This window comes from Aspergillus tubingensis (assembly GCF_013340325.1).
Source record: "Aspergillus tubingensis WU-2223L DNA, scaffold_7, whole genome shotgun sequence".
Taxonomy (NCBI): Eukaryota; Fungi; Ascomycota; class Eurotiomycetes; order Eurotiales; family Aspergillaceae; genus Aspergillus; species Aspergillus tubingensis.
In genome coordinates this window covers 1,044,180-1,059,020 of record NW_023336281.1, presented here as the reverse complement: position 1 = coordinate 1,059,020, position 14,841 = coordinate 1,044,180, and the positions used below count along the sequence as shown (strand labels likewise).

At 50.6% G+C, this 14,841-nt stretch overlaps 4 protein-coding genes across 4 annotated transcripts; 2 read left to right on the top strand and 2 right to left on the bottom strand.

The window, feature by feature from the left end:
* Window positions 1-978: 978 nt before the first annotated feature.
* Window positions 979-3,494, top strand: AtWU_05321 (leucine-rich repeat domain-containing protein; the record flags this gene model as incomplete). Its single annotated transcript, XM_035500431.1, has 2 exons — window positions 979-1,020; window positions 1,116-3,494. The coding sequence occupies 2 exons, from the start codon at window positions 979-981 to the stop codon at window positions 3,492-3,494; spliced, it is 2,421 nt and encodes an 806-aa protein (XP_035356324.1).
* A 3,188-nt stretch (window positions 3,495-6,682) lies between these two features.
* On the top strand, window positions 6,683-7,987 carry glcA (type 1 serine/threonine-protein phosphatase catalytic subunit GLC7; the record flags this gene model as incomplete). Its single annotated transcript, XM_035500430.1, has 4 exons — window positions 6,683-6,859; window positions 6,950-7,351; window positions 7,516-7,815; window positions 7,892-7,987. The coding sequence occupies 4 exons, from the start codon at window positions 6,683-6,685 to the stop codon at window positions 7,985-7,987; spliced, it is 975 nt and encodes a 324-aa protein (XP_035356323.1).
* Window positions 7,988-9,972: 1,985 nt separating this feature from the next.
* On the bottom strand, window positions 9,973-11,113 carry sar1 (Arf family GTPase SAR1; the record flags this gene model as incomplete). Its single annotated transcript, XM_035500429.1, has 6 exons — window positions 9,973-10,013; window positions 10,078-10,377; window positions 10,453-10,518; window positions 10,622-10,661; window positions 10,826-10,929; window positions 11,095-11,113. The coding sequence occupies 6 exons, from the start codon at window positions 11,111-11,113 to the stop codon at window positions 9,973-9,975; spliced, it is 570 nt and encodes a 189-aa protein (XP_035356322.1).
* Window positions 11,114-11,909: 796 nt separating this feature from the next.
* Window positions 11,910-14,021, bottom strand: AtWU_05318 (DUF2457 domain-containing protein; the record flags this gene model as incomplete). The annotated part of the gene is made up of 1 exon (XM_035500428.1): window positions 11,910-14,021. The coding sequence occupies one exon, from the start codon at window positions 14,019-14,021 to the stop codon at window positions 11,910-11,912; it is 2,112 nt and encodes a 703-aa protein (XP_035356321.1).
* Between the last annotated feature and the right edge of the window lie 820 nt (window positions 14,022-14,841).

Here is a 14,841-nt window from a genome sequence, read left to right as displayed (position 1 = left end):
AATTATATTAGTCCCAGTATCGCCAGCCCGTCCTTTTTTTGCCTCTTCCCTCCTTTCCCTCCGTCTCTCCCAGAAGTGACATATTCTTGCTCAACCCAGCAACAAAACACCTGCACTTATCTCGAGACTGCGTCGCATTGTCTTGTGGTTTTTCTTTATTTCTCTTCTGACCGCGCTTTCCCACCCCCCTCCCTCTTCATCCCGACAGTAGTTAATTTGAAGGCATACCTTGTCAGCCAACAATAATTTACTACTTGAACCCGGGCTTACCACACTTACTACTACCACCCACACCCCCCTACGCCCCTCCCCCCCTCAGCTGATTGCTCCGGTGCTCATCCATACCCACTCCTCCCTCCCTCTCTCAATCCTCCACTACAAACCCCCCGTCACGTATCGTCCACTAGTCGAAGGTCCGTGGTGCTTTGCATATTAGCTCCCCCCGGTCCTTTTCTTTTTCTATCCAGCCCATCCATCTTCTCCTTTTTCGGTGATCACTCCTGCTTCAGCTCGCCTCTTCCTCCTCCCTCAGCTTCGTCCCGGTGACAGGCTTCTCTTCTCAACTGACATTGGAGACCTTCCCTTTCGTCTCCAACCACTCCATCCCTCCTCTTCCTCGTGTCTAGCATAGTTGTGGTGGGCGGCTTCGTGATTCTGTTCGACGATTAGTTTATCGTTATTGTGCAACCCCCCTATATCTTCGAGGTACATCCCAGCCTTGTCTCCTTCCTTTCGACAATAGTTACGAGGCATAGCGCCTTGGGCTTAGCTATCTATCTTGAGTCGTTTTTTTTTGTTGTGAGTCACGGCTAACTCTCATCCACTCTACTATCCTGCAGGTCCTCTTCTTCTTTCGCTTTTTGTCTTGCCAGCAAGATGTCGACTCTCGCCGTCCCTGCTGCGAGTACTTGAGCGTTCCTCTTCAGAGTCCGCCTAACCAGATAGACTTTTGTCTCGTTGGGCGAAGCAATTTCCGTAATGGAGAAGCTGAACACTGAAGATGGACAGCTCTTCATAAAAGTTCGTGCGCCCCCTCATACATTTATTCGTCTTGACCTGTCTCTCTCCTCCCTAATCGACTTTGCTTGCTTGCTAACTCTAACCTCTTCGTCTAGAATCTCGCTAGTTTTGTTCGTACACACGAAAAGGCCCTTGCAAACGCGCTGCAATTAAAGCGCCAACCTACCAAAAATGCGCAATCCTCCCATACCCAGTCGGGCTCGTCGAGCTCGGCTTCCTCCACTCTTGCAGCGGCCCTGTCCTTCGGGGCACTGAAATTCACTTCGCAGAATGTTAAACCTGCCAAACTCACCCTCACTCCCCATCACCTGTTTTACCTCTTGTCCCGTTTTGAAGAACTTTCTATTGCCGTCGGTCCCCTGAATGTTAGGCTGGAGAATATTCACACGGATGGATCGCAGTCCTATGTGTCATTCCTGAATAAGCCTCAGCGATCCAGGGGTGACCGGGACTCTATCCACTCCGTGTCCAGTGTCCGTAGCGTCATGTCTGGTATGAGTTCACTTTGGTCTTCATTTGGTTTGGTTTCCAAAGACTCGGCTTCCAAATCCGAGAAGGCCAAAGCAGCTCTAGAAGCGGATACCAAATACCTATACTCTGCCTTTACCAAGATCCCCTGCCTGCGTTTAGCCCCTGACCGCCGTGCCCGGTTGATCCGTGGTTACGAAGAATTCCCTTTTGACACTGCCGTTCCATTGCATTCCTTTAAGAATTTGAGCGCGTTAGAGATTATTGATATAGACTATCGCTCGTTCTTCGGCTGGGATAGGCTGTCCGAGCAGTTGCGGACGCTGACAGTCAAGAGGGCTAATATCGAGGACCCAGCAGAATTGCTCACGGGCATTGTGCTGGATGACATTGACAAACGTCGGCGGCGTTCGTCAAAACATCATCACTCACCCATGATGGGGTGGAGTGGGAATGCAAACCCCCAGCCAGTCAACAAGTCCGAACTGTCTGGTTCGCTCTCTGCTCCCGGGTCGCCGGTTGCTGATGCACCCTTTGGATCCAGTGCTAGCCCCCAAGCAGCTTCGATGATTAGAATGGCATCTGAGGGTTCTAAAGCTCGACCACGCACCGGAAGCATTTCTCCCACACGTCCCACCAGCTCGAAACACTCGACTTACCGTCATGGCCGTGGAACCGCCTCCCGGATAAGACGCACTGGCTCTGGCAGTTCCAACTCTAGCGAAACCTCGGGTCACCGCAGCGCAAGCTCTTCAAATCTACTCTCCGGTGTTTTGCCAGCACACAAGTGGCGGTTCTTGCGACACCTTGGCCTCCCTGACAACTCCTTGACCTCCATCACTGCCGCCGGCCTTGCTCCAGTGGCCAACACCCTACAATCGCTCGATCTATCGTCGAATCTTTTCACCGAAGTACCCGACAGTCTCGCGTCCCTGGTTGCCTTGAGAGCTTTGAACCTCTCTCATTGCATGATCGAATCTCTCCACTCCTTGTCACGCAACCCTCTTCCCGCCATAACCGCACTCAACCTCCGCGGGAACCGTCTCCGTTCTCTCGCGGGAATTGAGAGGCTGCTTTCGTTGGAACGGCTGGACCTCCGAGACAACAACCTTACGGATCCTACTGAGATTGCTAGGCTCACCAATCTCCCTGAGATACGGGAGATCTGGGTTTCTGGCAACCCCTTTGTGAAAACACATCCAAACTACCGTGTTGTGATTTTCAACTTGTTCCGACGCACCCCAGGTTACTCAGAGGACATCATCATAGATGGGTCGGGACCAGGATACACCGAGCGGAAGCAACTGGTGGAGCGAGCTGCGGAACCCGAGGCTGCACCTGTCATACGATCCGCTGCGGCAGATCTTTCTACCGTTGTCAGCAAGCCCCTGCACACAGTTCCTCAGGAGCCTTCGCTGCCTTACGAGCAAATTGGACCAGTCGGACGAGTGGGCCAAAATGGAATCGATGTTGGGTCTACTCGTCGAAAGAAGGGTACACGGCGGAAGATTGCCGATCGCCCAAAAGATAAGCCTTCCGCTGATGTTAATCGTGAATCAGGTGCGGTGGTGCCTTCTATTCCTTCTGTTCAGCCTGTGCAATTACCTGTTGATCCGTTTGTCACGGCAATCCCCGACCGTCAATGGAAATCTGATGGTGGACCTCAGGCCAGACCCGCAAGTCCCAAAATCCCGGAAAGGACTGAGATTAAACGCGATTCATCCGCTCTTCAGACCCAAGACCAACTTGGCCTCCAGCGTGCACTCCAGGGTAAAGACTGGAATGTAGACGGAGATTTCTACAAACGGCAACTAGAGGCTCTTAGGCAAGAACTTGGGAATAGCTGGCTCAGGACGCTCGAGGAACACAGGTGGAAGGATGTGCAGACGGACATCAATGTGTCTTGCACTGCAGCTGATTATTCTGATCCGACGAGGATCCCAGTGGACCCCCTGACCAGGGTGAATCCCCAGGTCATCCTAAGCGGTGGCCATGCCCTAAGTTGACTGCGTGGAAAGACTCCAGTCGACAAGGGCAAATGAAATAAAGAAAAAAAAATCAAATGGAAAAAAAAGTTGAAAAAACAACGAAGAGAAAAATAGGAAAGAAAAGACAAGAGGACAAGGAGAGAGATTGAAGGAACAAGGGAGCAAAGAACATCTTGACCTCATCCATGGTCGTTCCTAAGTCTGGAATTTCGGTTTATACCTTTCACACCCCCAGAGAAAAGTTCGGTTTGGCTTCGAAAAACGCAGTTCTTCCACGATACCTTCCGGTTTTTGACTATACTCAACCTTATACACGCAAACCTTTTAACGACATGCTTACGGCAGCTGGTTGTCGAACTGCATCATTCACGGCGTTAGGTGATCTTTCAGAGCTTACGGCCCGGATGCGTGGAACACATGAATGATTCTTCATTCCTCCTTCGTCTTTCTCCTCCCTCTCCCACTCCTCTCTTGCTTCGCCGCAGTTATACACCACCTACGGCCCGCATCCGACCGTTCCCGGCTGGTCCATCTGATAGGATTACTTTTTTTGTTTTTATTTGTTCTAGACGGCTTGTATTGTATTTTGGGGCAGGAGTGCTGGTGTCCAGGAGTTCAACTGGTGTCTTGATTTATATACGACGTGATGTTTCGCTTTTTCGGTACTGCTCGTTGTGTCTTGAGTGTTTCCCGTTTCTACTGCTTGCACATGACGTTCCGCGCATGCGATGATCCTTCAGGATGTATACTGAGTTGCTTCTCTTCTCGTTTTCTTTTCTTCTTTTTCTTTTTTTTTGGCGTGCTGCCGTTTTCTACGGATTATTTTCTGGGACCACCATGGCCCATGATGAGATTCGGACCTAATGCATGAGACACGAAGATGTTGTGACGAGTCAGATCAGATGTTCTCTCTTCCCCGCGGTAGCGCCAATAGTTGAAATGCAATGCGCCATGGGCGCTTTCGGATCAGGTGCATCACACGTAGAGTTGAAAAGGGTGGTGGGGGAGAACAGAAGGAACATCCCCACTGGGAGTAGAATCCAAGGTAGATATGCCGTAGATAAGTGCTTGTCAGGTACCTCCCCGGGGATTTTCAATAGAATGAAGGAGCCAAGGGACATTGAGGCGTTAAAGCAAAGCATGCAAGCGCTCGTGCGACCATAAGGAGGGGGAAGGTCATGGGCATACGTAAGTAGGTCCGAGGTATGGATGTACATGATGTATATGTACATCAAGTAGGTAGATCACCGGCAGGCATGTCGACAATCCACACACGGTTTCAGCACCGTGGGGATCTTTGTTTGAGGGGGTAGAAGAAGCTGGACTGCTGCAAAGAGGGGGGGAAATGCGGCATCGATTGGCGGCGCTCCCTTGCAGCAGGGGGTAGTGCCGCAGAGTGAGTGAGGGTCGAGGTCGGGGAAGAGATGATCTGGGGTTGAAGGCCAGTAATTAGTTAGTAAATTTGTAGAGTTTTTGACAAAAGTACGAAGGAGGATGAAGCGGAAATGCAGTCCCCTGAAGAAGGAGGGGTATGGGTAAAGAGAGTTGAGAGAAGAGAGTCGAGACGTTGACAGACCGTTGGAGGGCGAGAGTTTAGTATCAACAGTTAGGAATAGTATTACTAGTAGAAGACACACCCATGAAGCGCTTTACTGTTTAATGAATGGCGCGCCGCCCGCCGCCCGGGCGATGGACCAATCAGATGGAATAAACACGAGGCCGGGGCCCTTTCCGTTTTGCCATCCGGGAGTCTCAGGCAGGCAGGCAGTCAATCAAGAGTTCCTCCTCCCTTTGCTTTGCTTTGCTTTGCTTAACGCTGCGTTGCGTTACTTTGGCTTTGCTTTGCTTTGATCTCTCTCTTCTTCCCTCTCTCTCACTCTCTCACTCTCACTCTCTCGCCCAGTCCAGGTTTCTCTGCTGCTCCTCTCGCGCGCGTCTCAAGTGGTGAGCTTGTCCTCCTTCGTTACTGCCATCCTCTCTGCCCCTTCCCACCTCTTCCCACACCCCCCCCAGAATCTTGCTATCATCTATCTATCTATCTTGCTTCTTCGCATTCTGTTTCGCTCGTGCTTCTCCTGTTTCTCGTGGAATTTGGCGAAAGCCTTTTCAGCCTCGAACGGTTTTCTCAGAAAAGCCTTGCAAAAAGAGAAAGAAGAGATCGATCGATCCCTTGATTGCCGGCAACCAAACACAATCAATCCCAACTACTTGCGCGCGCCCTTTCTCTCTCTCTTGTCACTGACACCCTCACTCACCACCCTCTTACAAACTTCTCTCTCTCCCTCCCTCTCTCTCTTTCTCTCTCCCTCTTTCCATCTTCCCCCCTTCTACGTGACTTTCTTGATCGGTTCTTTTACACACCCCTCACGCCACACACACCAGGTACAGAAGGAGTAAAGAAGAAGGACTCTTCCTCCCACCCCATCTTCGAACAAGAGCTCGCCTCCAATCTCGGCTTCGCTTGTTGGCCCTTGTTTTTCTCCCCAACCCACCCCCGTTTCTCTCCCGCCGCCGGCTGCTATTTTTTGCAACCGCCCCGTCCAGAAGCAGTCTTCTCGCCCAGCGATATCTTCTTACGCTCAAAACCTTGCTAGCCGCATCTCGCCGTTATCAACGCGCTTCGCCTTCATCCTCCCTCCCGTGTGAAAAATTTACCAAGGCCGCTTGCTTCTTTTCTCCATCAATATCTGGCATCGCTGTCGGATCTTCTCAGTGTCCCCAAGGCCATTTGGCCTGTTGCCGCTTTTAACTTCCCTTGTCTCTTTTAGATTCTGTTTGGTAAGCCGACTTCTTACTACTTTTGACTACTTCTCACCCCTCCTCTCCCCGTCGCCCCGTTTCACCCGCCATCCAAGTTCAACCCAGCTTGAAGAAAAAAAAAATTTCCCGGGCGCATTGATCACGCGTTTCTTTCCTCGCCTCCTGCTGCACCTCATTCCATAGTCTGCCCTGCTCTCTCTGGACTATCTCTAACTTTCATATTTTCGCTGCTACAGCCTATAGACGCCGCGTCATCAATCGTATCGCCTACCGAGCCCTCCGCAAAGCTACCCTTTTCGCGCCCTTCTCTTCTTCCGTTGTCCAACACTTGTGTTAATTGATCCTTTTTTCTCTTTCTCTTTCTTTTCTTTTTTTCGTTCTTTTTTCGGTTCGCACTTTTTTTTTTCGTTTTCTTTTGCGTCGTCTCTCGTTGGAGTCGCTCAAACATGGCCGATCAAGACGTGGATTTGGACTCGATCATTGATAGATTGTTGGAGGTGAGGGGCAGCCGGCCTGGCAAGCAGGTTCAGCTTCTGGAGTCGGAGATTCGTTATCTTTGCACCAAGGCTCGGGAAATCTTCATCTCCCAGCCCATACTGCTGGAATTGGAGGCACCCATCAAGGTAAAAACGCCATCCCTCATTTGTCCCGGTCGAGATCGGGTCATCGCGTCTATCTTTCGCGGAAACTAACCCGGTGGCGCTTATTATCAGATCTGCGGTGATATCCACGGCCAGTACTACGATCTTCTGCGTCTTTTCGAATACGGTGGCTTCCCGCCCGAGGCCAACTACCTGTTCCTGGGTGACTACGTCGACCGTGGCAAGCAGTCGCTTGAGACCATCTGCCTCCTTTTGGCTTACAAGATCAAATACCCCGAGAACTTCTTCGTTCTCCGTGGTAACCACGAGTGTGCGTCCATCAACCGTATCTATGGTTTCTACGATGAGTGCAAGCGGCGGTACAACATTAAGCTGTGGAAGACCTTCACGGATTGCTTCAACTGCCTCCCCATTGCGGCTATCATCGATGAGAAGATCTTCACCATGCACGGAGGTCTGAGTCCCGACTTGAACTCGATGGAACAGATCCGTCGTGTTATGCGCCCCACTGATGTAAGTGCTCTTTCCTATCAATATTGTGGGGTCTTTTCCTCGCCTTTTGTGAAAAGACGAAGACCAGACCCTTTTTCATTTGTTGACTTAAGGGTCCTGGGAGCGATGAAACAATCCTTTCCGGGCTCCCTGAAGCCTTGAGCTTCGCCTGCTAACGACGATAGATTCCCGACTGCGGTCTTCTTTGCGACTTGCTCTGGTCCGATCCCGATAAGGACATCACTGGCTGGAGCGAGAACGATCGGGGTGTATCCTTCACATTCGGTCCGGACGTCGTGTCGCGGTTCCTTCAGAAGCATGATATGGACCTGATATGTCGCGCACACCAAGTCGTCGAGGATGGCTATGAGTTTTTCTCCAAGAGACAGCTGGTTACGCTATTCAGTGCTCCCAACTACTGTGGCGAGTTCGACAACGCTGGTGCGATGATGAGCGTCGACGAGAGCCTACTTTGTTCCTTCCAGGTAGGCCACCACAAACCAATCCGTACTCGAATGAGGGGAGCGTTCTTGAAACTAACGGGTATTTTCCTCGCATTAGATCTTGAAGCCAGCAGAAAAGAAACAAAAGTACGTTTACGGGGGCATGAGCTCAGGCAGGCCCATCACTCCTCCGCGAAAGCAAAAGAAGAAGTAAGGAATCATACGAGCTTTTCCATGTGCAGCAGGTTCGGGCGGAGATAAGAACGTCATAAGTCCCACACAATGTCACACTACAACGAGAGACCCAAATCCCCAACGACATTCGATGGCCACACATTAGACGATCGGCAGCAGCAGTACACCCCAGCCGCCCGAGAACCTCACGACACGCAGAACGTCTCAATTTTCCCTCCGCGCATACCAGACTCCAGCGACTCCCCCAGTCATTGATTTCCCGCTGAATGTGTTTCATTTCTATATGGAAGGTAGTTTCTGCTCCAAGTAGGGGTTGGTGTTTTCTCATTCTTGTTGATCTTCATTTTCAACTTCCTTTTTCCTTTACCTTTTTTTTCCCTTCCCATTGTCCGACTTGTGTTGTTTGAATTCATTTGACAGGAAGGGGAAGCGACGGGCTGCATCTGGTGTTTTCCAAGTGCGTTTTTTATTCAAAATCTTCCTGTGAGTGTAATGCCAACCAAATAAGCAACGACACGCCCGTGTCTTTCGAGCGTCCAAAACCAAGATTCTGCTCTCCCCGTCCTCTTCCTTCCTTTTCCCTTCGCCCATCTAGCCACATTGTCTATACCCCCACCCTACCCAGCAGACACCGATCCGTGGAAATGCATTCAGCTAGCTTGTCAATGGAATTCAATGCAATCGACACACAAACGACAATCCACCAACCCAACGTCCAAACTACTACCTACTTATCGCAGAAGTGGAAGGAACTCATTATGCGGGAAAGCGGGGAGAATGATACAACCCAAACCAAACCAAACCGGAATAGTATGGTATGGTATGGAAGGATGTATGGAATGCACAGAACGGGAAAGGGGTTTTGTTGTTGTTTTTATTGTGGTGCCTGAGTGACGTCGTTTTTCTACTCTCTCTCTTGCCCCCCTAGGGGTACTGTATCCGTCTCGTGTGACATCGTGTGCATATATGTGGTGTGTGTATGTGTGTGTATTATTTGTATTATCTATCCTATCATATTTTACCTTGTCTTCTTTCTATTTTGATTCTGTAGCAGTTGAATTATTGACCTTGGTATATCCACCTCCAAGTACTAACTATATCCAATGTTTGTAGTCATTTTTACCTTCTTGAGGCGTCGCAAATCTATACAGGAAACTGGTGTGGTAGATGATGGATGAAGACGAAAGAAAGCGTTTATACTATATAGTATAGCGTAGTAACGTGTGTGAAGAAAATTGTATTTGGGGGTTTTCGGTGTGTTGTCGATAGTAATATTAATTAACTATATGGGTGAAGCTATGATTATTCTCATTTCTGCGTATTCGGTCATACTATCTAGAGAACAGAAGCAAGCAAGCAAGCGTGCAAAACAGAGGAAGAGTTGGTGAGGGGGTGGTGGGTGTGACTGAACTAAATTGTTACAGTACAAGGAGAGGAGGGTTAAAGAGATGAGGTGTGGGGTAGAATCTGTCTTTGTTTTTATTTTGCTTTGTTGATTGATTGTCTGGTCTTGGTAGGCGAAAGGCAGAGAGAATAAGAGGAAAGGTGGCTACAACGAGATGAAAGGGACAAACGTGATGGAAGTAAGTACCAAGAAACTGGTCGAAAACATCAAAGGGATCAGATCAAACTCCGACGAAACACACACGACATTCATAGTATGAATCAATGTAGGAAGAAATGAACATCAGATGGTTTGAACAATCGAGATATATTGTAGATGGATGGGTCATGGGAACTATTATGCCTAGTAGCGAGTACTTTCTTCCAGGCAGTTGTGATGACCTGTCTGATTGGACGGAGTAGAGTTCATTTCATTGAACTGCATTGGATTGGATTGGATTGGGATATATGGAGATCCTACACCCCCTAAAGAGGGTTCGGAGGGAGACTGAGGAGATTTCGTTTAGGACAGAGTCATCGAGAATAGGTGGATAGGGGAACAAAAAAGAGTAGTCGGGATATATCGCAACAATAAAGTCAACAGCTGGCTGGCTGGCTAGCTTAGACGTACTGAGACAGCCATCTGATACCTTCACCGTATCCTACATAGCATAGAACGATTAGCTCCTGGTTGACATCGACTAGGACTTCGAGAATTCCACTCACCCTGTCTCATGACGACACTGCACATGAACACCTCAATGGGCCGGATTCCCTCAAGAGGAACCTTGCCCTTACCCGTGGTCTGGTACAATCCAAGCTGGTGGCGAAGCTCGTCCTCGCTAACAGCATCGGGGTGGTCGATCTTGTTTCCGAGGATCAGGAAGGGAACCTTGGCCAGCTCCTCCATGGCAAGGAGGGCGTCGAGCTCGGCCTTGGACTCGGGGAAACGCTCGTGGTCCTTGGCGTCAACGAGGAAGACGATACCGCTAACTTCGGGGAAGTAGTCCTTCCACAGGCGACGAGCTATTTAGGATAAATCGCTACATTTAGTTTTCTGGTTTTGCTCTATAACACGGGGCTACGAGGTATGTTACTCACCCTGCTGGTGACCACCCAGGTCAAAGGTCGTGAAACGGTTGTTGCCGATGGCGAGCTCTTCGGATGCTGTATTGAAAGGAGTGCGGTTAGCCCTTGTCCGCGATATCCAGTTTCCTTCGGTCGCTGTCGCATAGTCTCTCGCTAGCATGGTCATGTAGGCAATACGTACTCGGGTGAGCAGTGGGCTGGAGGATGGCAACCCGGTCGTTCTATTATCGAACACAGATGTTAGCTTATCGTTCAGCTCTTTCGTGGCCCTATCCCTGCCGTGGTGGCAATCCCTTCTGATTGAAGTCCATCCCATGCGTTGTCATATCCACCGTCGTCGCCACCAAAGCGAGGCTCGCTCGCGAAAGCAATGGAGCTCGTATACCTTCAGCATGTGCAGGAGGGTCGTCTTTCCGGCATTATCGAGACCGAGGAACAGGAGCTTGGCGTGCTTGTTGAGCAGGCCAAGGGAGGCCAGAATATCGTAGACTATTCGAGAATAGTATATCAGCAACTTGGCACACAAGAGACCCAGAGAGCAAGAGGAAAGACGATGGAGAATCAATGGATCCAACATGGCGTGGGAGGGCAGGTCTGCAGACCACCTGATGATCGGGGCCAAGTCGGCGGATGGCAAAACAGGGGACTACCTACACCAGTTAATGAGCCACATGGTGGAAATCGACTCAGAACCTCAGACTATGGATTTGTGAATCGGATAGCAGCACGAGGCAGGTGCAAAATGGGCCAAATGGCGGTGGTGAACGGCTAGGCTGGAGATAAGAGCAGGAGAAGGAGCCAGGTTGCGGTGGCCGACAGTTGACGTTGGACTTTCGCTTGCCCGGACGCCTAGCCGAGCGCTTAAGCCAACTCAGCCGCCGGGAGATCATCCGCCCCGATCGAGTCGTTGGAACAACTACTATGAATTACATTTCTTTTTTTTACACTATCGTCAAGTTACGCAGGACAAGTTCATCATACGTTGGCATATTCAATGACAAAGTCATTCGCTCAGTATCTACAAATTCGATAACGAAAGCAAACGGGGTATACGCGTAGCAAACCGCCTCCATGCAACCCGGGCTAACAGAGCAATAATGCCGACCGAAAGTCAAATCCGCCGCTCAGCAGCGCGGAGGTGAACAATGAAGAAAATGAAGAAAAGAAGGAATAAACAAGCTATGTATAGTGGGAAGGGCGAAGAGAAAGGGGGACAGGCGAAAATAAAGAATCAAAGGTAGCCACCCCTGTAAAATGCAGACGGGACCCTCCGTGCGAATAGGAATCCGATGGACACGTTGTGAGGACAAGAATAGTAACATCGAAGACAAGGGTGTAGCGAACAACGCTCAATTGGGATTTGTACACCTCGTCGATCCACTGGTCATGAAAGTGGACGACTGAAAGGGTGATAAGAAAAATTCGAACTATGTACAAGAATTTATCGAATCCCGTGCGGAATCTGAGGTCTAAACAGATAGGACGAGCTGGGCGTTCTCTCCAACGCCGTAAGCTCTGCACCTCTCTGCAACTTCGAGGCCAAGCTCCTTCATCCGTTCAGCACCTTTTCCGGGGATCGGTCGCCGTACCATCTGCTCCTTGGCAGCTTTGCGGCAATGCTGACGCCAGAACTTCTCCTTGCGTTTCTGGCGTTTTTTCTCGAGACCCTCAACAATATCAATGGGGCCTCTGGTGTGCACCTCACGGGTGCGTGACGACTCGCGCTCCGGCGATTCGTAAACGGGGACAATGCCAGACCAGCGGTGAGACTTGTCCAGGCTAGTAAAGAAAGGGTTGGGCGTCCGAGGCAAGGACTTGGTACGAGACATCGCGGGCCGTTGCACCAGTTCACTGATGTTCAGTCCCCGCGAGGGGACAGTAGGAGCCTCGTCTGCAGATGCCAGGTCATCCTTCGAAGACCGCAGCTTCATCGGCGGCGGCGGAGAGCGAAGACGCTTTGGCGAGGAACGGCCTTGACGGCGAGGCGGAGGTGAAATCATGCGTCTGGGAGACGTACGAGGAGAAGGCTTCTGCGCAGAGTCTCTACCAGTCCGTCCCCGAGGTCCTTCATCCATGACAGATTCCTCGACATCATCCTCCTCATCCTCCTCATCCTCGGGATCCGAAGTGGGAAAGCTGGGATCGATATCTTGAGGGATGACAATCTGCTTGGAAAGACGGCGCTGCTCGATGCAAGACTTGTAGGCAGCCTCCAGAGGCCGGTCTTCGTCGAAAGTTCCGCAGACGAAGTCCGTACTGTCAGGAAGGTTAGGTGTGCCAGGACGCAGCTTTGGAATCTTCATGGGCGATCGGCTAGTTGTCTTAGCAGCTAAGACAGGTGACCATCGTTGCTGCTGCTGCACATCGTTGGCAGAATCGAAAGACGTGTTCGAGTCGCGACGACTGAAGGGGTGGCGAGCAATGTCGATGTTTTGAGGGCTAGTGGCAGCAGTAGTGCTGGTCGGAGCCCAAAAATCGTATTCCGAACCATCATCGCTCTCGTCTGACTCCGCAAAGCCGGCTTCATTATCCGATTCATTTCCATCGTCAGAAGAGAAGTCGTGAACGGTCGAATCGTCATCAGAATCCTCGACGTCATCTTCGTCATCTTCTTCGAGCGCCTCTTCCTCCGCTTCCTCTCCAAGCTTTCTAATGGCATTTTCCTTCTTCATACAATCATTGAGAGTAATCTTCTCCGGGTACTCTCCAGACTTCGTTACCCATTCGTCATCCTCCTCAACGGAGCTGGCGAATTCGTGAAAGCGAGTAGCCTCGGACTCTTCGAACTTACCCAACCCCTTGGTCGGGACACCGCGGCGATCGATCTTCTGCTCCTGGGGAGCCTTGCTCACCGGTGAGGGAGCAGCCTTCTCCGGAGAGGCCTTGCGCGCCATGGGAGCAGGTGATCCGCGGGGACGCGGCCTGCAGCCACTGCGAAGTGGCGACCGCTCCCGGCGAGTCTCGGGATCCCGTGCCGGGCAAACAAAGGTGAGAACGGTCCTCCGCTTGGGCTCAGTTGGTGTAACGCTGGCGTCATTGATCTTCGTGACAGGTCGCTGTGGTGAAGGAGTTTGTGGCTTCTGCTCCTGAGCTTTGCGTCCGCAGGCGAAGCTGATACACCGCTTGCGTCCCAGGTTCGCCTCGACGGCCGACTCGCCAACTTCCACAGCCTCCGCCTTCCTTTTATCACCCATCGAAGACGTGGTGTTGGTCAAGTGAGAGGGCAGAGGCGGGCTGGGCGTGTTGGATAGAGAAGGGCTTGTGAGGCCACCATCGCTGGTCAACTCGGCTGTAGAGATGCCGCTAATGTTGGTATAGGTGTAGGAGCGGTAGAAGGAGTGCTCCTGAGATGGTGAATGACGGTCGGCTGGGCTTTGTGGGGGGGTGTTCTTGAGGGCGCGGGTGAGGAGGGACTCCTTGCGGTCAGTCATGGCGGCGGGGGCCTTGACGTAAACGACACCGTCGTCCATGTTGTTCATCGAGGTATTCAAGAACCGATGATCAGGGGGCTCATCAATGTCCTCAACCATGTCAGCTTCTTGAGGGGCAGACTTGCTGGACTGATGAGGTGAGAGTAGCATCTTCAGTAGGTTATGTATTGAGGCAAATGTTCGTTCACCACCACGCAAGTGCGCCATCCCTTCGAAGATTAGGTATATTAATAGTGAGAGGGAAGACAGGAACGAGTAGGTGAGAGGTTGTGTCAAGAGGTTAGGTGGGAGGGTTGGCGGTAGTATAGTGTGACTCGACGGAATGGTGGCGGTAAGTAGTTATTATGAGGGTATTCAGACGTATTGGTTGATAGGGAAGAGAAGAATGAAGAATAATTGCATCAATCAAAAGAGTAAAATAGAAGATGCACTCTCGTTATCGATCAATAGTACTACTGATCGACCCAGAGGGCGGAAATGAAGGGTGTCCTTAGTAGGACGATGATTGTCATGATATAGAACACATGGTGTAGTAGTAGGAAAGAGGCGTAGTATAGTAGTTTAGTAGGTCCAAGAAAAGGAGAAGAGCGTCAGGTATGCGGCCAAGAGATGGACTTACGCCTTCTTCAAAGATTGGCAGCTCAAAGAGCGCCAGAAGAAGAAGACGCGTCGAAAGAGTTTCGCAGGTGCAATGTGTTGGCAGTGCTAGGTGGGATTGAGATGGAGAGAAGGAGGAATGTAGAGATGATCGGAAAATAAAAATGTAATTAAGGGAGGGGGGGGGGAAGTGGTTTGCGGAAAGGCGAAAATAAAAAATAAAAAACTAAAAATTCAAAAATCGAAAATTTATTATTAAAAGAAAAATCGAAAATCAAAAATCAAAATCCCAAGGAAATCCTCGGGGGTTGTCGCCGTGGTATTGTTACCATACCCTCAGTACTGCGTATGAACGGGGTATTAGAGAGTCACC